Source organism: Polypterus senegalus, chromosome 10 (genome assembly GCF_016835505.1).
Source record: "Polypterus senegalus isolate Bchr_013 chromosome 10, ASM1683550v1, whole genome shotgun sequence".
NCBI classification, from domain to species: Eukaryota; Metazoa; Chordata; class Cladistia; order Polypteriformes; family Polypteridae; genus Polypterus; species Polypterus senegalus.
The window spans coordinates 22,723,708-22,751,339 of record NC_053163.1 but is presented as its reverse complement, the minus strand read 5'-3'; the positions used below and the strand labels follow the sequence as shown (position 1 = coordinate 22,751,339).

The 27,632-nt window shown below is 39.7% G+C and overlaps 1 protein-coding gene across 3 annotated transcripts in view; it reads left to right on the top strand.

Annotated features, from left to right (window-relative positions):
- Nucleotides 1–27,632, top strand: part of LOC120536928 — a 161,920-nt gene that overhangs the window by 22,555 nt on the left and 111,733 nt on the right. The window contains exons 8-13 of one of the 3 annotated variants that reach the window (XR_005635225.1): nucleotides 2,020–2,148; nucleotides 2,227–2,360; nucleotides 3,719–3,784; nucleotides 12,739–12,789; nucleotides 13,021–13,100; nucleotides 14,981–15,715. Coding sequence is in view for 2 of the 3 variants with exons in the window: in XM_039765508.1 (XP_039621442.1) it covers nucleotides 2,020–2,148; nucleotides 2,227–2,360; nucleotides 3,719–3,784; nucleotides 12,739–12,789; nucleotides 13,021–13,047 (407 nt within the window). In the remaining variant the exon portion in view is untranslated. Of the gene's footprint in view, nucleotides 1–2,019; nucleotides 2,149–2,226; nucleotides 2,361–3,718; nucleotides 3,785–12,738; nucleotides 12,790–13,020; nucleotides 13,132–14,980; nucleotides 15,716–27,632 lie in introns of those variants that run through there. The other 2 variants (XM_039765508.1, XM_039765509.1) reach the window with 2 other exon arrangements.

The following is a 27,632-nucleotide window of genomic DNA, read 5'->3' as shown; positions in this document are numbered from 1 at the left end:
CTTTTGTTCTCAATACGTTTCTTGCGACCCTGTTGACTATTTGCAACAAAATGTTTGATGGTTCTGTGATCACACACCAATATCTTAGCAATTCCAAAAGTGCTGCATCCCTCTGAAAGACTTTTTACAATTTCTGACTTTTCAGAGTCAGTTAAATCTCTTTTTTGGCCCATTTTGCCTGAGGAAAACTAGCTGCCTAATAATTCTGCACACCTTGATATAGGGTGTTGATCTCCTTAGGCCACACCCTCCCTCATTACACAAATACACATCACCTGACGTGCTTAAATCCAATAAGCATTCAAGTTAATACAGCTTGGAGTTGGAATATACGCATAAAAATGATGATATGGTCAAAATACTCACTTGCCTAATAATTGTGCACACAGTGTAATGTCCCACAGATGTTCTATTGGGTTTAAGTCAGGGGATCGTGAAGGCCATTCAATTGTTTCAATTCCTTCATCCTCCAGGTACTGCCTGCATACTCTTGCCACATGTGGCCGGGCATTGTCGTGCATTAGGAGGAAACCAGGACCTACTGCACCAGCGTAGGGTCTGACAATGGGTTCAAGGATTTCATCTTGATACCTTATGGCAGTCAGAGCACCATTTCCTACGCAGTAGATGTCTGTGCGCCCTCCATGGATATGCCTCCCCAGACCATCACTGACCCACCACCAAACCTGTCATGTTGAACGACGTTGTAGGCAGCATATCGTTCTCCTTGTCTTCTCCAGACTCTTTCACGTCTATCACAGCTGCTCAGGGTGAACCTGCTCTCGTCTGTATAAAGTACAGGGCGCCAGTGGCGGACTTGCCAATTCTGGTGTTCTTGAGCAAATGCCAGTCGAGCTCCACGGTGCTGGGCAGTGAGCACAGGGCCCACTACAGGACGTCGGGCCCTCAGGCCATCTTCATGAAGTCTGTTCCTGATTGTTTGGGTAGAGACATTCACACCAGTGGCCCTCTGGAGGTCATTCTGTAGGGCACGAGCAGTGCTCAGCCTGTTCCGCCTTGCACAAAGGCGCAGGTATCGGTCCTGCTGATGGGTTGAGGACCTTCTACGGCCCTGTCCAGCTCTCCGAGAATAACAGCCAGTCTCCTGAAATCTCCTCCATGTTCTGGAGATTGTGCTGGGAGACACATTAAACCTTCTTGCTGCAGCACGTGTGGATGTGCAATCCTGGAGAAGTTGGGCAACCTGTGCAACTTCTGTAGGGTTAAGGAATCGCCTCATACTGCCAGTAGAGATAATTACTCAAGTCAAAACTAGCACGAGTGGAAAACCAGCCAAAAAAGATCAAGAGGGTAAAACTTGAAATGACCTCCACGTGTAAAACCAGTCCTGTTTTGAGGGTTTTCTAATTGTTGCCACTTTAGTGCACCTGTCGTTAAGTCCATGAACACCAATACAGCTGAAAGTGATTAACAATGACCTCAGCTGCTTAACCAACCAGAAAATTATCAGACAGGTTTAACTGATTTCATGCCATGCCCAATAAAAAAAGCGTTCCTTTAATTTTTGTGAGCAGTGTATATATACACACATACATATATACACATATATATATGCAAACATATTCATATATATATATATACACACACATATACATATATATACAAACATATACATACATATACATACTCACACACACACAAACTGAACTTACAGTAAAAGAAAAGTAACCTCAGCAGCATTACTGGACGCTGTCCACAGTCAGTCGTAGCAGACAAAGTCTCAGTTCTGATGCCCCCAACACATACAGCATTATAAAATATCATAATTATGGGATGGATAGTTAAATAAGATGGAGATGTATTTATTCAATGAACCCCAAGGATCCCAATACCACTGGTGTCAAAAACACTTTCACAAGAATGAGACACTCACACAAATAACTTTCAAATACAGATTCCATATGCAAAGTATACAGAAAATGTTGAAATGTTCATTTTTGAAGTTTGATGTTTAATAGTTACTTCCCTAAAAAATGTTCTGTGCATTTTTTGTTACAGGTAATTATAGGAAATATAAGGGAGATTCTTCTTCAGCAGTAATTAAAAAAATTTTAATGAAACAAACACTTCCTGTTATCTGTAAGAAAACAAAAGGAGAATTCTACAGAAATGACATTACAAAAAAAGGTAATGGCACCATGGGTATAAAACTAAAAATATGTTTTAGTGTTCATAAAGAGTTAACTCCACTCTTTCTTTTTCTAGGTGTCCCTTCTATACATTCTAAGAGTGTGTTGCTCTTCCCTGGTGAATTTGAACGTTTATCAGGAAATGATAAAAATGAAAAGTCAAGAAATTGGAAGAAGAACATATATATTGATATGAAAAAGCTTATGAAAGTGAGTCATAGTAGCAAACTCACCAATGTTAATTACAAATATATTGGCATCCTTAATCGGTTTGATTGCACTCCAATGTGGCAGTTCATGGAGGATGAACAAAAAATCTACATCAGAAGCAGTTAAAGAAGACAGTGATAAGAGTCTGAATTCAAATCTAGTTCTTGAAGGAATAAGGAGAAAGAAAGTGTCTTCCTGTGTGATTTTTTAGAACATTAAAGGCAACAACTAATGAAGTAATCATTTGACTGCCCTTATTAATGAGTTGGCCTGTCCTAGCAGCCAAAGACACATTTTGGACTAAAACTTGTGAAGCAAAATGAAGCGACATGCATTCATGTTTAGTCACTTATCTTTCCTGTATAAATGTCTAACATGGCAGTCGTGAAAGGTTCTGAGGTGCTGTCATGCAAAGCTAATAATTTATTTTTTGTGAGTGCTGGGCCTTCAATGCAAATGGTGGTTCTCATTTAAGGGTACTCCCCAGCTATTCAGAAGAAGGTTTGTGGTTTATTTAATAATACTTTAGCAAAAATACAGATGTTTGAGGCATTCTGACATATCCAACTTATAGATTATGTAACAATGCAGATTTTGTTATGGATGTTTCAATCTTCTTTGCTGCGTTAAACCTGTGACTCAAGAAGAACTAGGCTGGGCCTATAACCTTATTGAGAATTGATTTAAAAACTTTACAGTTCCTGAGAAAGACCACAATAGAGTTTTGGTTCTGAGATTTTAGCCTTTGTGAACAACCTCAGCTACATACAGGATACCAGCAACCTTACACCTGCTGAGACTGAAAGGGGGCCCAAACTTTCACTCTTCAGTTTTTTTTATTTCATCAAATAAAGCATAACTGTACATTTTCAATCAAATACCATTGTTTCAGTTTGCTGTAAAAGCTTTCTGTTTTTACTTCAGATCTCGACAAAACAAGTAATTTGATCAGGGTGTCCCACCTTTTGCATAGAAGTGTAGATCACACTTCAGACTGTTCCAATGTTACGGATAACCCTAAATGATTCACACTTATTTCTTAACAACACTTTTCTTATCCTCTGCACTATATAACTGTTAGTAGAGAAAAGCTGTAGACTTAATTGAAACAGGAGCCTGACACTGCTATTGTGAAATCAATGGGAAGAGAACAGCGAGAATACAACTGGAGATATAAAGAAGGCCCTTCACATCCTTCTCCTATACTTTTGTTAAACACCTCGGGAGAGATGAGATGTTACGTAGCAAAAGCAAAGCCTCTGCTTACTAGTTATGAGGATTTAAATGTAGTACACTATGTATTTATTAATGTTTTGGATGTGCAGTTAATTATTATCATTACTGATTTCTTTCTACAGGATTCAGATATGTCTGGTCATGACCTAACCAAACTTGGCAGGATTACACTCAATGACTTGTTTATGGTAAGTATGATCATCTAGATAAATATTTTTGGTCTTGGTATGAGTCCCAGTGATAAAAGTGCAAAGAATTTTGAAAGCACTAGAGTCAACAATAAATTTTAACTTTGACCATGTACACATTGCTCTGCAGAAACAGTGTAGCATGGATTCTTAGTCGAGAACTGACTGCAGTTATCTGAACCCTTGGTATTTATGAGAAGAAAAAAAAATTCAGTAGATTTTAGAAAGGCCGCTACCCCAGAATCCAATAGTCTAAGAATAAACTAAGGTTCGCCACAAATTTGCAGTGCAGTAGCTGCAAAGCTGAGGTTCTTTCTGGTCCCATGTTGAATGGTTCTTCATCCTGGCTCCTCAGTCATGCATATGCACCAGATGTTCTTCTTGTACTGGGCAGGATTGCTATGTTGATGCAACACTGTCAGTAGGATAAAGCTAACCTGTTTCATGGTGGTCTAATCATAATCTGTACATGGTATTTAAGACATACAGTGCATATATACTGTATATATGAACCACAGGAACTTGCTGTTTCAGCCTGAATGTAAATGCTGGAGGCATTCCCCTAACAATGAGGTAATTAGAACAAAACTAAACCCAGAGAAACTAATTACAATTGTCACAAAAGCTACAACGAGCCATAGCAAGGTTTGGGGCAGCCACCCGTATAATTGGTATCCTGACTGCAAAGTCATGAGTATGTTACATAGCACTGATGTGCACAAAACTGATTCCAAAACACAACTGAGGGAATAGGGAAAAGGTGGAGGCTTTTAAAGGGGAAGACAGGAAGTGAGATCAAAGGGGTTGGGCTCATGAAGGTCTTCAGCCATAGGCTCGAGCTCGGACATGACATCACAGGGGCTGGAACCGACAAGGTCTTCTTCCATAGGCTCGGTCCTGGAAGTGACGTGAAGAGGGCCAGGTGGAATCTCCCGTGGATGGTCTGGAGGAAAGGGAGAAAAAGAGTCAGTGCACTCTGCCACAACCCGTTATGACTTGGAACTGCCCTTACTCAAGCCCTTTAGCTGCCTCCCATGCACACGTGTGTGACACAATATATAACAGGTGTAATACTTAGAGAAATAAAAACATATTTACATAAATAAAAACTGAAGCCTCAAAACTGAATATATATACAGTATATATATCTATTATAAAAAAAGAGAAGCCACGGAGCGTCAAGCGGGGACCTTAAACATGAGACTTGGTGCCAAGGGATTGTCTCGCGGGGACGTGAAACACAAGATTCTTGCAAGACACGCCCTACTTACAACCAATATCGAATAAGACCACGGGCAGCAAAACATTCAGTCGTGTAAAGGCATGTAGCAGACACTGATCATGTGCTCTCAGCTCATATAAAACATATAAGGACAATACATTCTAGATGAAATGTCAACGACTAACCAAAGAAGAAAGAGCAGTGCAGAGAAAAGAGACCTAAAAGCATTGGAGAGAAAAAAATGCATATAAGAGATTATGAAAGCAGTGGAATTCGAAAGGCTAAAAAAAAACGATGGCGTGATACATATGCAGAGAAAGGTAAAGAATATGAAAGCAGGAACATTCGATAGTATTGTAGCGTCCCTTCCACGTTGAAGCCTTTTTTTTTTGAAGTGAGTGTTAGTTTCGATTGAGGGAGGGCGGAGTACAGCACAGAAGACTGAGAGCGGGGTATTGATTGATGTGTAAGGGGGGGGGTCCCAGTACGGGAGGAGGGGGTTGGAGAGGGTGCTAGAAGGTTGTATTTGGGGTTATAAAGTCAGCGTTCTGTTTCTTGATTGTTCAAGTAAAACTTTTGTGAGACTTTACTACGTCTGTCTGTTTTTTTACTTCTCTTTTCAGAGGTCGCTACAGTATTGAAAAAAGATAGTAAAGATCGCATTAGCACAAACAAACGGAAATTATTATTTGAAAAAAGGGAAAATAATCATCACGGACCAGGTGTCATTGAAAAAATAGCAGGACAAAGCGAGGTCAGAAATAAAAGACAGAGTATAAAACAAAGTAAAACGTCATGAAGAGGTTTAAAAACGAGGGAACGATACATATGCAGAGCAAGTTACAGAATATAAAAGCAGAAAAATTCGAAAGTATCAAAAAAAAAGATAAAGATCACACTAACACTAAAAAAGAGAAATTATTATCTGGTGAAGTAACGGAAATGCAAATAGAGATTGAATATATGGACATAGGTGATATGTCAGATGTATGGAAATATTGTAAGGCTTTGAAGTTTGTCAGACTTGTAGATCATTTAATTCGGGTTGCCATCAGGGAAAAGTAGTGTTGCCCCCCAGTGAAGAGGTCTATCTGTGAGAATTAAAAGATTTGATGTTTGGGGAAAGTGAAATCCACAAAGAGTCGGTCAGTCATTTCCCAACCCACTATATCCTAACACAGGGTCACAGGGGTCAGGTGGAGACAATCCCAGCCAGCACAGGGCGCAAGTCAGGAACAAACCCCAGGCAGGGCGTCAATCCACCACAGAATCCACAAACACTACAGGCGAAATATAGGAGTCTACAATAATCTTTTCGCCTTTGCATATTCAATGCTCAAAACATAGATTTACACAATAATGGACCATACGCTATGAGAATATGTGGTTCCGCAACAGTTAAAGCAACGACAAGTTTAACTTTGAGGAAAAAACACAATTCGGTCAGGTATATATTTACGATCATGGAGAAGCAATGCAAATTTTAACAGGCGACAAGAAAAGTAATGTAGTATATATTCCACGATTAACATTAGACACCAAAGGAGATCTGGACATGCCATTCATATTAAAATGTTGACAGTTTCCCATGAGAATAGCTTTTCCTATGACAATTAACAAATCACAGGGACAAACATTAGAAAAAGTTGGATTATTTATTAGAGAAAAAGAAACGATATTCTCTCACGGGCAGTTATACGTTGTGTTTTCACAATGTATCTCCAGAAACGGAATCAAAATTCAATCCGATCTTGAAGAAAAGGTAATTCCAAATATTGTTTTTACTGAAGCTTTAAAGTAAAGTGCAAATAATGAAACTGAAACAATTCCAAAGGAAAAAAAAATTTTTTAAATTGTATATTTGATTAACCAAACACGGGTTTGGCAAGCAAAGCGAGCAGGAGGCGGAGCCCCCTAGTATATATATATATATATATATATATATATATATATATATATACAATATATATATACAATATATATATATATATATATATATATACTAGCTGATTACCCAGTGGCTTTGCTCACTGAGTGCAAGGGAAAAAAACAATATAAGTTAAAACATTAACATTTAAGAAGTAAAGACACATTGAGCACCACTGGAGTTATTTCGGGTTAACTACAATTTAAAGGCGCTATAACACAACAGGTAAGTAGTACTAACAGCAGCTAAAATGTATTTGGATCATCTCTCAGTAGTACATCACTTGTGAAAGGTGCTACACGACCGCTGTGGTACAGAAATTACATTTTCTATGTGATTGTCCAAATTTCTGCCTGACAACCTTGCACTATGTGCGTGTGATTTACTTCTTAAAATAATTAATCACAAAAGCAACCTTGAATGTTGCGGGGTTTTAGTTTTCCGAACTCACTTTAAGGGACAGTAAGTAGTCGTGTAGGGCAATTTACAAACAGAGTCATGCTTCGATGGCACCGATTACACTCATTCGCAAAGATTTCCACTCTCCCAGGAGCCAATGGGGCACTTTAATTGTCACAAACAATACAAGAAGATAGGATGCTGCCTGAAACTGCAAAGCTCTTGACCCGGCGGAGCAGCCCGCCATTCCACGCCTCACAGCGTCCACTTTGTTCTCACAACCTCTCGCCGCTGAAGGCGGTGTCATCTTCACATTGTTTACAGCTCGGTGCAGTTAAAAAGTAGAAAGACGCAAAGCTGTTTTCCTCATCTCTTCTACTATCAAGTACTGCCAACTAAAAAACAGTTATAATGTGGCAGTTTTCGCGACAGTCACGTGGACGAATAAATAAAACTCCTCTGTCAGAACGTGCCTAGCGGCGGACGGCTCAGCGCAGGAGTTCAGAGAGGAGGGCTGGGAGAGGACAACATGGGGCGCACTTCTATGGGATAGATTGGCGTGTTTGTGTTTACTTCTTTTCAATATCAGTAAAATAACTCTCACATAAATAATAACAATTTGTAAAGATGATATAAAATGGTATCCACAAATGAAGTGATTAGTTCCTGTATTATAATATGTTCTGTGGTCATACGTAATTTCCGTTTCAAACGCGAAAAGAATTCTAGATACAGTATATAGATAGAAGATATATAGGTTGGTACAAGTGTTACATTCAAATTCATCTCCATATTTTTAACCAATTCCATACCCAGAAGTCATGCTCTATGCTCGTGTGTGTATAAAAAAAATAATCTCTATATATAAATAATGCAATTTTCACTGACTCAATAAAAAACATTTCCTGTTTAGTTAAAACTTTGAAAATTTGGCACTAGGCATCTGCTATTAAAGGATATTCGAATATTATTTAGAAGTAAGCACCCCCCCCCCAAAAAAAAAAACAGACACCTTAAAAATACTTTGATTAATTTGCCTGAAATGTGGGCACTTTATAGAAAAGAAAAAATTAATAAAAAATTAGCTGACATGTACTTATTTCTTGATATTTGTCAATAATGCTATAGTGAGTGAGCTATTTCAGGACACCCTGTCTTTTGTCAGCACAGACTGGCTGCTATTTGAATGCTGTCAGCACAACAGTGCCACTCAACAATAACGTAGGTGAACAAGTGAATAAACAGAGAAAAGAAACAGGATAATATGTGGTGTGACATCTGCAGTGGAGGGAAGGTTCATCATAGTTGAAGTAAAATGTGGTTACAAATTTCAAGTGTGCTTCACACCCCAAGCTCACCTACCACTGGCACAAGCACAGCTTAGATAAACAGGTTTGACACACACACTGTGCACCAACACTAAGGGAGACCCCATCCCCATTTTGATTTATCATACCCTAAACTGCATGTGCAGACCCACCTCTACCAATAACACCCCTTCTTGTACTCGTAGAACACCACCATTAAATCTCCCACACAAGGGTGTAAAATTTGTATCTTTGATTAAGGTACCAAAAATGCTAGCACCTACACTGACTATTGTGGTAAGCAGCCCGGACACAGACAGGTGGACACCGTAGGTACAAAACCCAACAAACGTTTATTAAACATAATCACAAATAAACAGCACACAACCCAGTGCCCCAGCACCAATCATCCGCAAGTCCAGGTCTTTCCAATGCCTCTCTCTCTTCAGGTCCGCCTTCACTCCTCTTCTCTGAGCTCCGTCCTCTTCCACCCGACTCCAGCCATCGAATGGAGGGAGGCGGCCCCTTTTAAACCCACCCAGGCGTGCTCCAGGTGCCTCCCAATGAGTGCCTGCCGGGACTCCCCTGTGTGGCATAAGTGCCAGCTGTGCACTCGGAAGCACTCCGGGTATCCCTGGTCTTCTTCCCCCCAGCACTTCCGGGTGTGGCGGAAGTGCTGAGGACCAGGGCTCCTCAGGCATTGGGGCTCCCCCTTGCGGTGACCACGGGCCCCTATAGGGTTGAGCTTCTAAACTCTGTTCCAGTGGTCCCTAAAGCCACCAGGGCGGTTGCCCCCTCATGGTCTGGAGGAGGCGTAATCCCTTCTCTGGTCCTTCTGGGCACCTCGGCTGGGTACCACCCCCAACCACTTGCCACACTATATATGTAGTTCACGATGTTATTTCTTTTCTATAAAGTACCACAGTACATACACCAAACAATGAAACAAATACACTGTTCTGTTGTGTTAATATGACCTCAAGGGGGCACTAGGGCATCAAACTGGAAAAGAACTACACCACCCCGGGTTTATTCAGGAAGGGGACATTCTAAAAATCAAACTCTTCCCCAAATACAAATTAATCAATTAAATAAGATTAATACAAGTGCTTTAATTACTGGGCTCAATAAAAATCACAAGCTCTAAAAATGCAAACAGTTTAACTCCAAATAAGAAGTTTAGTCGATAACTTTAACTACATTGACCATTAACCTAGCAGTCTGATCAGCCATGGTTATTAGAATAATTGAATACTTCAATCCAGACTCCACATCACAAGCACAGACTGATGGAATAATTGGAATGGCAAAAAAAGTGTATGGCAAAAGAAAACAAAGTGAAAAACTAGACAAACCACAAGTACCACTCAAAACAAATGTGGCCCATAAAGCTAGACTGCCAGGTGGATGGGTGCAAATTTCAAATTGCCACTACTAGTGTTACCCAGGCTACTCAACCATCCCCTATACAAAATCCCAACTTAACACCAATGTGAAATCCAATAAACCGATTAAAGGTTAGTTAGCCCAGGAGGCTTCAAATTGCCCAGCAGCAGGAGGAGGAGGTTAGGAGCATGCGTTGATACAGTGCATTGCTGCACCCACCACATGACAAACCAATGTCCAGCAGGACAAAGTAAAAAAAAATAATAATCTAATAAGAAAAGCAATGAAACAAAAACAGAAATCAGATAAATAAGCCATAAATAAACAGTAGATAAAAAAGTAATCAGTGTTCTCTCTTTAAAAAAAGGAAACAAAACATGAGTGTAACATAATACAAAGGAAAATCTAACAAAAAAAATTAAAACTAAAACAATACCACAGGCCACTTTTAATTAGGGTTCTAATATGCAATAGATAACAAACATTCACTTGGTTGCAGGCTACAAGGAGCCACAGATCACCTTAAAAATGAACAAACTACAAGCCTAACAAAAGAATTTAAAAAACTAAGAAAATGAACCACCACATACCACAAAGTAACAATGGACAATCATTTAGAGCCAATATCAGGCCCAACAGTTTCTCTATACTACTACTGCCTGACCTTATACAGTGGTGTGAAAAACTATTTGCCCCCTTCCTGATTTCTTATTCTTTTGCATATTTGTCGCACAAAATGTTTCTGATCATCAAACACATTTAACCATTAGTCAAATATAACACAAGTAAACACAAAATGCAGTTTTTAAATGATGGTTTTTATTATTTAGGGAGAAAAAAAAATCCAAACCTACATGGCCCTGTGTGAAAAAGTAATTGCCCCCTGAACCTAATAACTGGTTGGGCCACCCTTAGCAGCAATAACTGCAATCAAGCGTTTGCGATAACTTGCAATGAGTCTTTTATAGCACTCTGGAGGAATTTTGGCCCACTCATCTTTGCAGAATTGTTGTAATTCAGCTTTATTTGAGGGTTTTCTAGCATGAAGCGCCTTTTTAAGGTCATGCCATAGCATCTCAATTGGATTCAGGTCAGGACTTTGACTAGGCCACTCCAAAGTCTTCATTTTGGTTTTCTTCAGCCATTCAGAGGTGGATTTGCTGGTGTGTTTTGGGTCATTGTCCTGTTGCAGCACCCAAGATCGCTTCAGCTTGAGTTGACGAACAGATGGCCAGACATTCTCCTTCAGGATTTTTGGTAGACAGTAGAATTCATGGTTCCATCTATCACAGCAAGCCTTCCAGGTCCTGAAGCAGCAAAACAACCCCAGACCATCACACTACCACCACCATATTTTACTGTTGGTATGATGTTCTTTTTCTGAAATGCTGTGTTCCTTTTACGCCAGATGTAACGGGACATTTGCCTTCCAAAAGTTCAACTTTTGTCTCATCAGTACACAAGGTATTTTCCCAAAAGTCTTGGCAATCATTGAGATGTTTCTTAGCGAAATTGAGACGAGCCCTAATGTTCTTTTGCTTAACAGTGGTTTGCGTCTTGGAAATCTGCCATGCAGGCCGTTTTTGCCCAGTCTCTTTCTTATGGTGGAGTCGTGAACACTGACCTTAATTGAGGCAAGTGAGGCCTGCAGTTCTTTAGACGTTGTCCTGGGGTCTTTTGTGACCTCTCGCATGAGTCGTCTCTGCGCTCTTGGGGTAATTTTGGTCGGCCGGCCACTCCTGGGAAGGTTCACCACTGTTCCATGTTTTTGCCATTTGTGGATAATGGCTCTCACTGTGGTTCGCTGGAGTCCCAAAGCTTTAGAAATGGCTTTATAACCTTTACCAGACTGATAGATCTCAATTACTTCTGTTCTCATTTGTTCCTGAATTTCTTTGGATCTTGGCATGATGTCTAGCTTTTGAGGTGCTTTTGGTCTACTTCTCTGTGTCAGGCAGCTCCTATTTAAGTGATTTCTTGATTGAAACAGGTGTGGCAGTAATCAGGCCTGGGGTGGCTACGGACATTGAACTCAGGTGTGATACACCACAGTTAGGTTATTTTTAACAAGGGGCAATTACTTTTTCACACAGGGCCATGTAGGTTTGGATTTTTTCTCCCTAAATAATAAAAACCATCATTTAAAAACTGCATTTTGTGTTTACTTGTGTTATATTTGACTAATGGTTAAATGTGTTTGATGATCAGAAACATTTTGTGTGACAAACATGCAAAAGAATAAGAAATCAGGAAGGGGGAAAATAGTTTTTCACACCACTGTATACAGTAGATTGGGTTTACGGATTGGAGGGAAATGTATAAAAACTAGCACCTTGTTGTACTTACTGGAAGCTGAACATAGAGGGACACAACAGAGTTCAGCTGTAGATCTCTCTGTACACTGAGACTTCTTTTTTGCAGACATTCTTGCCACTAAACAAAAACCACAACTGCAGTATGGATAACAGAAGAGACTGAGCTGGCTGAGATCTCACCAGAAGTACATCAGCACTAACCATATGGTGCATATAGCCCATTGAATTGAAAATGGGATTATATGGCCCAGCTCTGGTGATATCATGGTAGCCATTTAATTTAAGTGCAAGCTCCATACAATTAATCTGAACTCTGTTTACATCATTGACAAACTAACAATAAAATTAATGTAATTGTCAAAGCATCTTTTGCACAGTTATATATTTTATTTTCCCAGCAAACAGAACAGAAACTTCCGAATCAGAAAGTACGCCAGCCAGTCATTATGGTAAGAGTTTAACCATTTCACATTCTTTTTCTGTATTCTTCTATTTAAAAGCTGCAACATCTTTCTACAATGTGTTTATTTTTTTGTAATGCAGTCGGCACTTCCCAGTCCAGATTCTATTGCACTGAATCGCATGAGCTCTTAAGTCTTACATTTTATAAACTGGTTATTCTCTCAGATCCATGAAGATTTTTTTTCCTTTCCTAATATAGATTTTGTTTTCTGTTTCAGGAATATCGACATTTATTTAAGAAATGAAGTTTGTGGATGGATGAAACTTTTGGAATAACCTACGGCTTGATTTATTGTTATCTGTACTAATAAAAAGCAAAGCCCTCACTGACTCACTCATCACTAATAAGGCTGAAATTTGACAGGCTCATTTCTTACAGCTTACTTGCAAAAGTTAAGCAGGTTTCATTTCTAAATTCTACGTGTAACAGTCATAATGGTCGACAACGTCCATGTTAAACTTTCGTATTTATGGCCCCATCTTCACGAAATTGTTATGCGGCTTCCCTGCGCTAACCGAAACTGATGTATGTACTTATTTCGGAAGCTGTGACAAAACAGTAAAAAGAAGGCATGTCAGACATCGTCATACATTTTCTGATGCAGCTAGACGGAAACAACTTTGTGACGCTGCCACCAAATACTCACAAAAAAATCCCCAAGTTCATAGACACACTGTCGCTATATACTCGCAGGCAAATCCGTAAGTTCATAGAGACGCTGCCGCTAAATACTCGCAGGCAAATCCACAAGTTAATAGAGCTTCTGTTTCTAGGTACAATCCCAAGAATGAAAAGCAGTTCATACGAAAACAACAAAACAGTACACATTGGATCCAAGGATGTTGACTGTGAGTATTGTCAAGCTCATAGGTGGAAATGCGAGTCTCCTGGTTTGTGCTGTAACGGTGATGAAGTCTCTCTCACTCCTTTACACAAGCTTCCTGACCTTCTTGAGGGCCTGTTAAATAGCGAACATCCTCAAAGTGAGCATTTCTTGAAGAACAGTCGAAAGTATAACAGCGCACTTCAAATGACGTCATTTGGTGCTAACCAAATCGCTGAGGGAAATTTTATGCTTTCATTTAAAGTCCAGGGAGAAGTGTATCACTTGATTGGCAGTCTTTTACCTATAAGTGAGGAACACAAATTTTTGCAACGTCCAGGACGATGAAAAGGAAGCACAAATGCAGTGCGCTAATAGGCCATCCGTCGCTCCGGTCTCTTCATTCCCTACCTTACTTTGCCACGGTATTCACATTTCCCTGCTGATAACTGCAGCCTTTTTATTTAAATCACGGCTTCTCCGCTGTTTTATTATTCGTTTATTACGATTATAGTTATTGTGTAGGTATTTTAGACTTACTTTACATTGTTCAGGTACCCATTTCCTTTATCATTCCAACCGTACCCGCATTAACATGTCTATCGAGGTGATCACCATTGATCAAAGAACTGTCACTTACCAAGTGGTTTCCATGCCCGGAGATGGCGCCTGCCTTTTCCATTCTCTTTGTTACATATTGCACGGCCATATCAGGCTCACTCTTGATATCCGGAGGAACATTCTGTCTTATGTATTGAATGACTGGGACAGGTTCAAGGTGTGGACTGATGACAGTACAGGAGACAATTATACTACACAGGTGCACTATAAGAGTGAAATGCTTAAGCCCTTCACCTATGCATCTGCATGTGAGTCGATGGCTGCCGCTGAATTGTTCGGTTGTCGCTTTCAAGTGTACCGAAATGGCCAAATGTTTTACTCCTTTCAACAACCGCCAATGCCTCTTAAACATCTTAGATTCACAGGTGACGATTTGAGTAGTGGACACTTTGATGTTCCCATTTCAATTCAAATGCCTCCAATTTCCAGTAAGGCTTTGCTTCGCAATGACAATTAATAAGTCTCAGGGACAGACCCTACAAAAGGTTGGCATTGATTTGAGGCAAGATTGCTTTCACTTGGCCAACTGTACGTTGCATGCTCAAGAGTAAGCTCAGCGCACAGTTTGGTCATATTACAACCAGAGAGCCAGAACTGACAACGTGGTATACAAAAAGATCCTTAATAAATAATTATTGGTATATTTTCCCTCAGTTTAAAAAGGTTTACTTTTCTTCTTAATAAAGGTTTTAAGGCAGTACTTCGCAGCTGCAAAGCGCGGATATTTTGCTAGTTTCCCATAAATTACTGGATGCATAGTTTTAGACTTCAACAGAAATGAACACTGCAACACATGATTAAGTTTATATAATGTTTATATTTATCAATACTTTCCTGCAATTTTTTTTTATACAGTAGCACCCCTTGGTCTATTAGGGCTCTGGTTATTTTTCAAGTCACTACCTCAAGAGACCATTGAGAGGAGAAGTCTAGACTTAAAATGTTTTAAAATAATCAAAATAATTTAAATTAGACAGATAGATTATTTCAGTGGGAACCTCACCCCATTCCATTCTCTCTCTCTTTCCTTTTTGCTGGTCTTCCCTGAATTGTTAATTCATTTTCCATGCTTCCTCTTTAAGTTGAAGAGGTAGTGATGAGACCTCAGTTTATCTATCAATTAGTGAATTCACTTTTACTGTTCATAGCCCGGCTACTGAGGCGTTAACTGCTGATACCCTTCTTACTCTCCTTTGTAGGATGGCTTATGTTTTATAGGAGTATAAATTTAGATGGCATTTATTTTCCCAACTAAATGTTGTTTAACTAATTTTAGATTAAAGGCTTTCTTTTGAGGCTTTTTGAGGTTTGTTCCAAAACTGATTTTGGTTTAACGTGTTAAGTACAGTATTTGGTTTAGGATGGATGCTCCTTCTCTTTCTCCTTTTTAGCCTTTTTGCTTTGGGTTGGTATTTTTTAGCATGTTAGCAAAGATTTATTTCAGGATTCTCAACCTCCAGTCCTGGAGGGCCGCAGTGGCTGCAGGTTTTCATTCTAACCCTTTTCTTAATTAGTTTTTGCTGCTAATTAACTTCTTTTGAATTCATTTTATTTGACTTGTTTTTTTTTTTTTTTTGTTTCCTTGAATTGCTTCCTTTCTTTCCTTAAATTGCACCCAAACAAAAAATGAAATGTGAAGCGAGGGAGCCAACGGAGGACCAACTAAGTCAGGGCCTCAAATTCCAATCAATTTCACTCCAAGCAGTTGCTTAATTAGGCGCCAATTCTCGTTGTTTATTAAACCTGCTCTTTAATTCTATGGCTTGTTGCTGCTCTCATTGTGAAATAGCAGACATTTCTGAATTTGTTGGTCTTCTCTTTTCTAAGTGGGACTGGTCAAATGTTTTGGGGATCTGAGCAGATCAGCATTCCCAAGACCTTCATCATTCTTTATATTCAAATATTGTATGATGGTCACAGTTTGCTGGTCACATTTTGGCTCATGATTGTTTGGCTGCTAATTAAGGAAAAAGAAACAATTTAGGGGTCTGAGTCTTCAAGAGCAAGTCAAATAAAATTAACTGAAAAGAAGTTAAATAGCAGCAAAAACAGGTCACTCATTAAGAAAAGGGTTAGAATGAAAACCTGCAGCCACTGCAGTCTTCCAGGACCTGAGACTGAGACCCCTGATTTAGTTTAATCTCTTTTGCTTAAAGGTTTAGTCAATTAATTTTCCTTTCTACTTAATTTGTAGTCGAACTTTAATAATGAAGTATTGATTTAGTTTCTTAGTAAGTTTAATTGTGTTAATTAGTCACTTAAGAATTTTTAAAATGATTTCACTTCTGTCTAATTATAGTTTGGGATTGTCTTTTATTTGTTTGAACTTGAGTTAATTAGTTTTGTGGCATCTTTGCCAGGCTGAATCTACAAACCAGAAATATAAATTGTAAAAACCTTAAACAAATAAACTAGGAAAAATGCAACTGCATGTGAGCAATTTTGTGAATTGTTTCCAGGTTAATACATTTTTCTTTACAACTCAGTTTATTGTCTTTGATTTTAACCTTTTCAGGCCTGACATCCTATTACTAGTACATAAATGTGTGCAGCTGTTTTTGTAAAGCACAGGTACGTTTGCAGCCGTTGGCTACTATTAGCGCAGACTGGAGAGACTGGCATACAGTCCGCAAAACGTGGAAGTGAAAATGGACACGTCCGGACTGTGTGCACCACTTTCAATTTTATTTCCTCAAGAACATTGAAGTACTTGGCATAATAATAGTAATAATTATTTTTTGTTATTTTTTCATTTTTGAGCTTCCCAGACACCCTAAAAGTAGAATATCTAACAAAATCATTTTTCCCATAAAAACAGAAAATCCAGGGCTGAAAGGGTTAAGAGAACTAAGTTTCACTTTCATTTTGCCCACTTTTGCTTTGTTTGGTTATTTTATTTTACTATCATATTTTGGATTTAACCCAGGAATATCCATCACATGGGCGGCATGGTGGCGCAGTGGTAGCGCTGCTGCCTCGCAGTTAGGAGACCTCGGTTCTCTTCCTGGATCCTCCCTGCATGGAGTTTGCATGTTCTCCCCGTGTCTGCGTGGGTTTCCTTCCACAGTCCAAAGACATGCAGGTTGGGTGGATTGGCGATTCTAAATTGGCCATGGGTGTGTTTGTGTGTGTCCTGCGGTGGGTTGGCACTCTGCCCTGGATTGGTTCCTGCCTTGTTGGCTGGGACTGGCTCTGGCAGACCCCTGTGCTCGGATTCAGCGGGTTGGAAAATGGATGGATGGATGGATATCCTTCACATGGTGTCTTTAGAGTCCTGGTGCTTCCTGTCTTGCTATATGGTTGCGAGACATGGATGCTATCATGTGACCTGAGACAAAGACTGGACACCTTTGGTACTGTGTCTCTCCGGAGAATCCTTGGGTACCGTTGGTTTGACTTTATGTTGTTCATGGAGTCCCGAATGAGGCACATGACCTGCATTATGAGGGCACTACGGCCATGTGGTGCGTTTCCCCGAGGGTGATCCAGCTCACAAGATCCTCATTGTTGGGGGCCCGAGTGGCTGGACCAGGACAAGGGGTCGCCCACGTAACACCTGGCAGCGGCAGATAGAGGGTCATTTCTGGAGGGTGGGACTGGGCAGTGTGTCTGCCTGGGGCGTTGCCAACTGGGATCCCGAGTTGTTTCATCATGTAGTCAGTGCATCATCACACTGTACCAGTGCATGCTCCCCAACTTGACTTGACTTGACCTGGTGTCATCAGTACAGCATTATTTAAGCCAGCAGTCAGTGAGATCTCTGTGTACAAGCTTGTTAATCCTAAACAAAATCTCATATGTGCTTTGCTCAAAGATTCTTAGGTTTATTTATTTTTTATTAGGCTCTTTTTTATTCAATTTCCAGTTAATACAGTATGTAGTTAGATGGTTGTTCAGACGTTCTGCTCTCGACCCCCTGCTTGTGTTGACTCGCTTACTAAGGTTGGCAGACAAGTTTATCATAGAAATACTGAAATTGTTTTTCTGAACTTCTTAACTTTGTTTCACTCGTACACCCAGCAATCCTTATTTCAGGAATCCTTAACAAGAGCAGGATGCACAATGTTGAGACCAAACTTATTTTCTATTTTCCACCCCTGAAGAGGATTTAACACTGAACCTCCAAGTCCCTTGATAACGGCAGGCTTCATGCTGCTCAAACCAGTCCAGTTTTACACTATTGCAAGGGCTAAACCTCTGAACACCTTAACAAGGACATTTTACATGCCGTTGAGACCAATACTTGTTCCCTAATGGCAAAGATTGAATCTGAATACCTTCCTAAATGGAAGAAATCAATCTTGCTGGCTGTCTCATTCCTAGCAGGGACTGGCTACCATGAAAGAATTATACTGTATACGTTAAGAAAGGCCAGGAGTCTGCTGTCATCACAAACCACCATCTGCTGCCTGTTCTCTACCTATGCAGGGATTTAATCTGAATGAGCACAGCACATTACATTAAAGAAGCTGTCTGGAGTTTTTTAATTTTTTCTGTCCTCCCTGGCCATCAGATCTTACTTTTATTCTATGTTAAATAGTGTTCCCTTATTTTAATTCTTATTTATTTTGTCTTTTTTTACCTTTTTCATCATGTAAAGAAAGCACTTTGAGCTGCATTTTTCATATGAAATTGTGCAATATAAATAAATGTTGTTGTTGTACTCGGTTGAAATCCTACAGAACCTGAATACGTATTTCTGTCCCTTATTTCATCTAACCTTTAAACTTCAGTGATTGCTTGTGTCAGTAAACAAGGCAGTTTCAGTGAGATAACATCAAATTATACATCAATGTAAACATGTTTTTTTGAATAAATAAATTGAAAAATGTGGAATTAGACTCCATCTCTACAATATCCATCCATTTTCTAACCCGCTGAATCCGAATACAGGGTCACGGGGGTCTACTGGAGCCAATCCCAGCTAACACAGGGCACAAGGCAGGAACCAATCCTGAGCAGGGTGCCAACCCACCGCAGGAATCTCTACAATATATAAAATCATTTTACAATCCCTTCCTTTTAAAGATCCAAGAGGACACTGGGAAAAAGATCTCTCAATTAATATATCAGAAAAGGAGTGGAAAGTAGCAATGCAGAGAATTCACTCGAGCTCCATATGCGCAAAGCATACAGTTATACAACTTAAAATTATTTATCGAGCACATCTGTCTCGACTAAAACTCTCCAAAATGTTTCCAGGACATGACCCAACCTGTGAACGTTGCAACCAAGTCCCAGCCTCACTGGGTCACATGTTCTGGTCCTGCACCAAATTAACATCATTCTGGACCAACAGTTTTAATTACCTTTCAGATAGCCTTGGTGTCACAATCCCTCCTAACCCATTAACAGCTGTGTTTGGGGTTCTTCCAGAGGGGCTTAAAGTGGAGAAGGACAAATTGTGATTGCATTCACAACACTCTTGGCACGCAGACTTATTCTGATAAACTGGAAGAACCCAAACTCTCCTCTTTTAAGTCAGTGGAAAACCGATGTGTTATACTATTTGAAATTGGAAAAAATGAAATACTCGGATACTCAGTTAGATACTCAGAGGATCCGTACAGACTTTTTTCAAAACATGGCAGGATCTAATCAGTAATATTTTAAAATAAGCTCATAAAGCACAGAGAATTTATTAATTTAGGTATGTTGACAAGCCTTACATTTAACGCCGTTTGGCTTGCTCTCTCTCTCAGGGGTGGGGTCGATCTGTTCATAACTCAATTTTTCTTTTTGTAAAAACTTGATTGCTTTGTATGGATTGTAATAAAATTAATAAAAAGAAAAAAAAAGAAAAATGCTCGGACATATGCAAATGTAAAATGAAATGCTAAAAAACTGTTATAACTATTTGATTATATAAGGTTTAAGCTCAGATTAACTTGCTCATATATGACTTTTAAGAAAGTACAGGGAGATTCACTCAAAAGAGATCCCAAATATTCTGTAATATCTCTCGCTAGGATAAAACAACATGAAATGTGCACCTCAGTATATGGAGCTTTGAACAAGCCAGGATGCACCTGTGTTGGAGCGATGAGATAGATGCCGGAAAGCCGTTGTGACGTCAGTGGCGTAGCAGGGCAGGTGCGGTGAGTGCAGCCCGCACCGAGTACCAGCTCTGAGGGGGTGACAAAAAATTGCCATTTTTGTATTAATGGGCCTTTTTGTTACATAAAATAACATGTCAAATAATTTACATGGGCTTTAACAATCCCTAATTGCAGCTAATTGCAGCTGAATGAGTGATGCTGTAATGATTTAGTATTATTGTATGGTGCGTGGGGGGATGGGGTGTTCTGTCTCGTTTCTTTTGAACTGTGCTGGTGCTCAGGTAAACAAACAACCGGTCCTGTGACTCATTGTCTCATCCCTGCCACAAATATATCATCACCCCAGTCGTTCTGTGCAATAAGATGATATTTTTAACCCGTACATCATTATAATATAGTCGGCACAAAACGTTTTAGACAGTGGGGTGGGTAGGTATTGTCCTCTGTAGAACCGACCGTAAAGTAAACAAGTTTAGTTTAGGATCGTTCTACGAGCGAACGGACAATATCTCCCTCCCCATCCCACTATCTTAAGGCCCCTATACAGTATATACATACACGACGAAACGAGCTGCTGACTTTGGACCAAGAACTGAAAAGGTCAATGTTAGAGTGCATTGATAGGTTTCAACAAGAAATCGATACACGTTGCGAAGGCATGGAATGTATTTCAGATCAGTTTGCAGTCTTAGAGCCCAGCAATCTGATCAAAACCACGGAAACTGAACTTCCCAAGTTTGTACAAAGTTTGGTTGAAAATTACAATGAGCTTTCTGCAGATGGTATCCTTATAGAAATTCCACACCTAAGAAGATTTATAAAAGCCGCCAAAGTTCCAAAAGAAGAGTCTCTTGGTTGGACTTCCTTAAGATTCTTAGAGTTTGTGGTTCAATATGAACTTTTAGACTATGTTCCCAAAGTCAATTTAACATTAAGATTTTTCTTAACTTTATGTGTTTCTGTTGCATCATGTGAGAGGAGTTTTTTGAAACGTAGACTAATTAAGAATTATCTCAGATCCACTATGAACCAAGTACAACTCTCTCACTTAGCCATTTTGTCAATTGAAAATAGTGTGGCTGAAGGTATCGATTTTGATGATGCAATTTCAAAATTTGCAGAACAAAAAGTTAGAAAGAAGAGATTCTAAGTATCATGTTAAAGTACAGTTTGTTGGATTAGAGCCTAGAGAATGAAACTTGTAAACAATTGAGTTTTCATTAAATTGTATAATAATAATAATAAAGTTATGCACTAGGTACTATCACTATGAAAAAAGATTTTTTACATTGTACATTAAACTGGCTTATTAATAAAAAGGCATTTTACTTTTTTTATTCATAAAAAATTGTTTACAAAATAATTAACATTATGCCCTCTTTACTTAACCAATTGAATAAAAAAATTGCTTTCTCAATTAATTTCATTTTATATTTTGGTGGACATGGGGGTGACAAGTTTAAACTCTGCACCAGGTGCCACCAGACCTTGCTATGCCACTGCATGACATTTAACCTCCATTTGCAACTTCTGGGTGCATACTGCCCGTACACTTTTCACTCAGTCACTCAACTTCTCATCAGGATGATGGTGTACAGTATTGAGCAACGCGTCTTCTTGGTGCGGATCTATTGGCTCACCAATTCGTTGAAGCGATGTCAGAATCAACTGGATGATCTTGAGTTAACAGAAGTTTACTTCCAGCAATATGGAGCAACGTGTCACACATCGGCAAGGAGTATGGCAGAGTCCTTCTACGGCAACAGGGTAATTTCAAAGGGGCTTTGGCCACCATGGTCACCGGATCTGACACCACCAGACTTCTTCTGTTTGGGTCTGTTCAAAGGAAAAGTCTATCAGAACAAGTCTCACACTGTGGAAGATTTGAAGGAAAACTTCCAACGTGAAATTGCTGCAATTCCTCCGAGACGTTCAGGAACATGAAGTGCCACGTCAAAATGTGTCTGGCAGAAAATGGAAACCACTTCCAGCATCACATGTAATGTAGTCAATTACACATTCGTCAAGGTATTGTGACAATTTAGGACTTTCTCACTCCCTTGAACCCTCAGACCACTCATCAGACACCAGGTAAAAGTCCAATAATAAGATTTATTATAATAATAAAGTGCACAAAGCACGCTTCTCTCCACAATTCTCAAATAACAATAAACAATAACCCAAATCACCAATAACCAATTCTCCACTCCCAGACGCTTAGCCATCCTGCCTCCCAACTCAGCTCGCCGCCTGGGAGTTCCCATAATCCTTTTCTATTCCCTGACCCAGAAGTGTTCCAATCCCCAGTCCATGTGATCTCCGATCACTTCCGGGTCAGATAAAAAAGTCCTTTTCTTCACCCCGGAAGCACGTCATTCCCCTTGTCCATGTGACTCGGACGTACTTCCGAGGCGTAGGGAAAATAAACACTGTTCCTCCCTGCAGCGTCTCCTAGCGGCCCCCACGGTATCCAGCAGGGCTGTGAATAAAGACTCCAATGTCCATAATGCCCTGCTGGTCTTCGGGGCACCTCCATACTGCAGGGAGGGCTCCACCTGGCGGTGTGGGGGTATTGGCCGGAATGAACAGCCGGCCATACATCACAGTATATAGCATATTATTTTGGTTCATATTGCAAGAAAATATTCAGGGCCTCTTTCGAGTGAATCTCTCTGTATAAAGTAAGTGAAGGGACATTATACTTATTCAGGTTCTGTAGGATCCTAACCCTGGTCATAAGACATTAATATAACAGGGAGATTCCCGTTAAGGTTAGTGCAAAATCCTTTTAGGGTAGCCAGTATTTTTTCATTTTTAGAGTAGCCAGCTCCTATAGAGTGTTAAAATCCTCTTGGTGTAGCCAGCCCCTGGTAGTGGAAGTTCAGCTCTTGCAGTGGAGGAAACTGAGAGGCAGACTGATCTCAGCCATTGCTAAGGTGTTCAGAGGTTAAAGTGTTCAATCCTATCAAAGGTAGACAGGCCTTATTAAGGATTCCAGAGTTAAGTACTGTGGGGTGCAGTAATGAAACAACTTTATTAGAGATATTATTTAGGTATTTCTGGGATTAATCTTGTCTACCAAGAAAAAAAAAAACCTTTGGAGGCTAAAGTGCCTCTCATGGACCCTTTCATGATAAGCGTAGTAAATTGTGATGCGCTACAACTATAACATCCCAACCTGTTGTAGTAATTGCACATTTTATTAATAATCTTTCTGACCCTTTGGACATTTATGTTTCCAACTTTAAAATATGTTCTTTCTTTTCACAAGTACTAGAGGGTCCACACAGGCTGGGCAGAGACAGAGCCAGGCTCATCAGCATATTGTCCATATAACAGATGGTTCATAGGTTTTTAGGGTTATTATTGTCACATGTACAGTGAATCTGATATTTTGAGTGAGTTTTCTTTACTGATTTACAGGTAATCCCTACAGAGCCTGTACATGGTGTTGCTGTCATCAACTTTTACATTACATAATGCCTTCAAATATATTAATATGGCTTTTTTTCTGCCATAGACTGCAACATCCAAAATAGGAAATGTGGATGTTTTGAATTCCAAATAAATGAGATTATGGTTGAAATGAATGTCTTAAAAAATTATTTATTGTTTATTGTAATGTTTTGAAATTAAAAGGAGCTTAGGAAGAATATTCATCTTGACAATGTAAATTTTTCCAGTGTTGACTATCTATGCAAGTCTTGCTTAATTTTTCCATACAGACAGCACAATATATTTCATAAATATCTTTATGTTTACTTGTGATATTTACCCCTAGGTATTTAAACTGATCTGTGATGATAAAAGGGAAGGTGTCCAATCTAATATTGTGTGCTTGAGAATTCACTGCAAACAACACACTTTTATTCAAATTAATTCTGAGACCGGAAGTCTTTTGAAATTCTGTTAGTGCTGTTAGTACTGCAAGCAGAGTATTTTGTAGGTCTGATATTTACAGATAATCCCCTTTATCTGATAAACATTTCTACAGTGAAATGCCAGTGGCTCAATGGTGATTGCAAAAAGCATTGGTGACAAGGGGCATCCAAGGGCTTGATGAAAAGTTTGAGGTAGAATTTTGTGTCTAGCTTCTGTAAATGTTGCTAATAAAAGGGGAGCTAGCTTAATTAAAAATTTATAAAATTCGGTAGGGTAGCCATCAGGGCCTGCTGCTTTCCCACTCTGAAGTAAGTTTATAGCATCTAGTAATTCTGATAGTACCAGAGGTTTATCCAATTCCTCTGCACTGAGAGTATCTAGTTATTGAATCTGTGACACATCTAGAAATGCATTAGATTGTGTTTTCTCTTCTTAAAGCTCAGTAGAATATAAGGACTTATAGTAGTCTTAGTAGTAGTATTTTATTTTCGATTCTGTAAGACACAGGGAGCCAGTGAAGACAGAGCAGGATGGGTGTGATGTGCTCGCTGCTGCTGGTTCGAGTAAGGACTCTTGCAGCTGAGTTTTGAATAAGCTGGAGTTGTGATATAAGATTAGAAGGGGCACATGCCAGCAGCGAGTTACAATAATCAATGCGGGATGTGATAAAAGCATGGACAAGTTTCTCAGCATTAGAAAAGGACAGGAAGGAGCAAACACGGGATATGTTACGGAGGTGAAAGTAAGAAAGCTTCCTAATGTGATTTATGTCGGCGGAGTAAGAGAGGGAGGAATCAAAAATGACACCAAGATTCTTTGCAGTAGAGGCAGGTCTGATGAGATCACCGCCAAGATGGACTGGGAAGGAGCTCATTTTATTAAGTTGCATTTTAGTCCCAATTTGCAGGAGTTCAGTTTTGTTGCAATTTAATTTTAAAGAGTTCTGCTCCATCCAGGTTTTAATTTCACTAAGGCAGGTTGTGAGCTGAGAAAGCTCTGATGAAGTTCCACTTTTAACACTGAAGCAGAGTTAAGTATCATCTGCATAAAATGATAGCCCAGTCCATAGCTACGAATAATATGGCCAAGGGGAAGCATATAAATACAGAAGAGACGAGGGCCGAGAACAGAAACCTGTGGAACTCCTTGTGTGACTGGCGCTGAGCTGGATCTGCTGTTGCCAAGACTAACAAACTCTTGCCTATCAGTCAGATAGGACTTGAACCACTGGAGGGCAGTGCCAGAGATACCCAGCATGTTCTCCATTCTGGACAGTAGAATGTCATGTCTGACAGTGTCAAATGCTGTCACTGAGGTCTAACAGAATTAATATGCTTGTTTGTCCAGAGTCTGCTGCCATAAGCAAATCATTGGTTACCGTAGCAGAGCAGTTTCACAGCTGTGCTGCCCTGAAACCAGATTGAAAGGGTGCTATCATGTTATTAGTGGTTAAGTAATTGGTGAGATGGGAGGCTACAACACGCTCAAGAACTTTTGACAGGAAAGGTAAGTGGGAAATTGTTAAGATTGTCAGCATCAAGACCAGACTTTTTTAACATTGGGGTTACAGAAGCGATTTTAAAAGCGAGCAGCACAAAGCCACTGTCAAGGGATGAGTTTATTATTGTTGTACGGGCATGAAGGCAGGATTTAAATAGTGTGCTGGGGATGAGGTCCAGTACACAAGTAGTCGGCCTCATCTTACAAAGCAGGTTATTAACAAACGCAGATGTGACTGGTGAGAACTTAGAGAAGGAGCTGGATGGAGTGGGAAAACAGGGAGAGATATAAACAGATGATGTATTTATGTTAGTTGAATTATTTAGATCTTTAATTTTGTTACAGAAAAGTGGAGGAATTCCTCACAGACTTCAGTAGAAGAGGTAGTTGGGCCAGATGCAGGTTCAAGTAGTTTATTAACTACAGAAACAAAACCCTTGGGTTATCGTGGCCACTTTCTATTATTCTGCCATAGTGGGTGTTCTTAGCAGCAGTTAGTGCTTCTCTGTAAGCTCTTTGGTGGTCAGAGAAAGCCTGGATGTGCACGGTGAGGCCAGTCTTACGTGACATTCTCTCAAGGCATCGGCCAGCTGCTTTCATAGATCGCAATTCTGAATTATACCAAGGAGCTGAACGTTTAAAGGAAACCTCCTTATGTTTTAAAGGAGCTGTTTTATCTAATGCTGAATGAAGGGCTGAGTTATAGTGGTCAACAAGACTATCTAGTGTTGACGGAATAGGTGCAGACAGTAAAAGATCAGAAATGGATCCAGAAAGGATAGAGGGACAGATATTTTAAGGTTTCTGTAAGAAATTTGTCGTTTACAGGTAAGAGGAGGGAAAGGCAGTGAGACAGTGAAAAATATTGCTTTATGGTCAGGGAGTCCCAAATCAGTGCTGTAAATGTTGGCAAATAGTCCAGAAGTGCAGATCAGATCCAATATATGACCACCAGAGTGGGTGGGAAAATCAACATGTTGTGTCAAGTCAAAACAGTCCAGTAAGGATAGGAATTCATTTCTCAGTTTAGATGTAGTAGTGTCAATATGGATGTTGAAATCACCGAGAAGGATAATTCTCTGAGAATAAGAGCTTAGGTGGGTTAAAAGTTCAATCAGATCAGATAAGAAGGATGCATTGTATTTTGGGGGACGATAAAGAACAATGAATGAGACAGGACCTGATTCCGTTATTAGTTTAAGAGCCAGGCACTCAAAAGACAGTGGACAGTCAATTGGGATTCGTTTGATATTTAAGTCTGCTCTGATAATTACTGCTAGCCCACCTCCTTGTCTAGAGCTGCGAGGGTAAGTATGGAAAGTGAAACCAGGTGGAGTCGCCTCTGTGAGAGACGTAAATTCGTTCAATTTTTGCCAAGTCTCCATTAAACACAGTTGAATAAATTACCCATGACAATCACATATCTCCCTTCAGGATCAGATACTACATCTGATACTACAAAAGAGATTGTTCTTTGAATAAGAATCCCCACACCTCTAGTTTTCTTTGTAAAGCTGGAATGGAATATTTGGCCAGTCCAGTCACTGTGCAGCTGAAACTGATCCTTGCTTAATAAGTGGGTCTCCTGTAAAAGTTCTGTTTTAGCATTTAGACCTGTTAGGTGAAGAATACTTTCTTTCTTTTTAATTCGTGATTCAGACTTTTAACATTCCAGCTCACAAAGTTAACTGTTCATTCATGGAGACATTGCTTCTCAACTTTTGTTATCATTTTGTAGTCTTAAGTTAAGAATGTTTTGACCTTAATTTCCAAATTTCCTCAGAGTAACTGCCATGAAGCCTATTTTTACGTTGGCACTTATAATTATAATAATTAAAAGATAGATAAGAGATAGCTTGCTCTCTCCCCACCCAGTCCCCACACCTCCCCACGTGAGGCTGGTCAAAACAAAACAAGCCCCCACGCAGTGGCATATAAGGATTA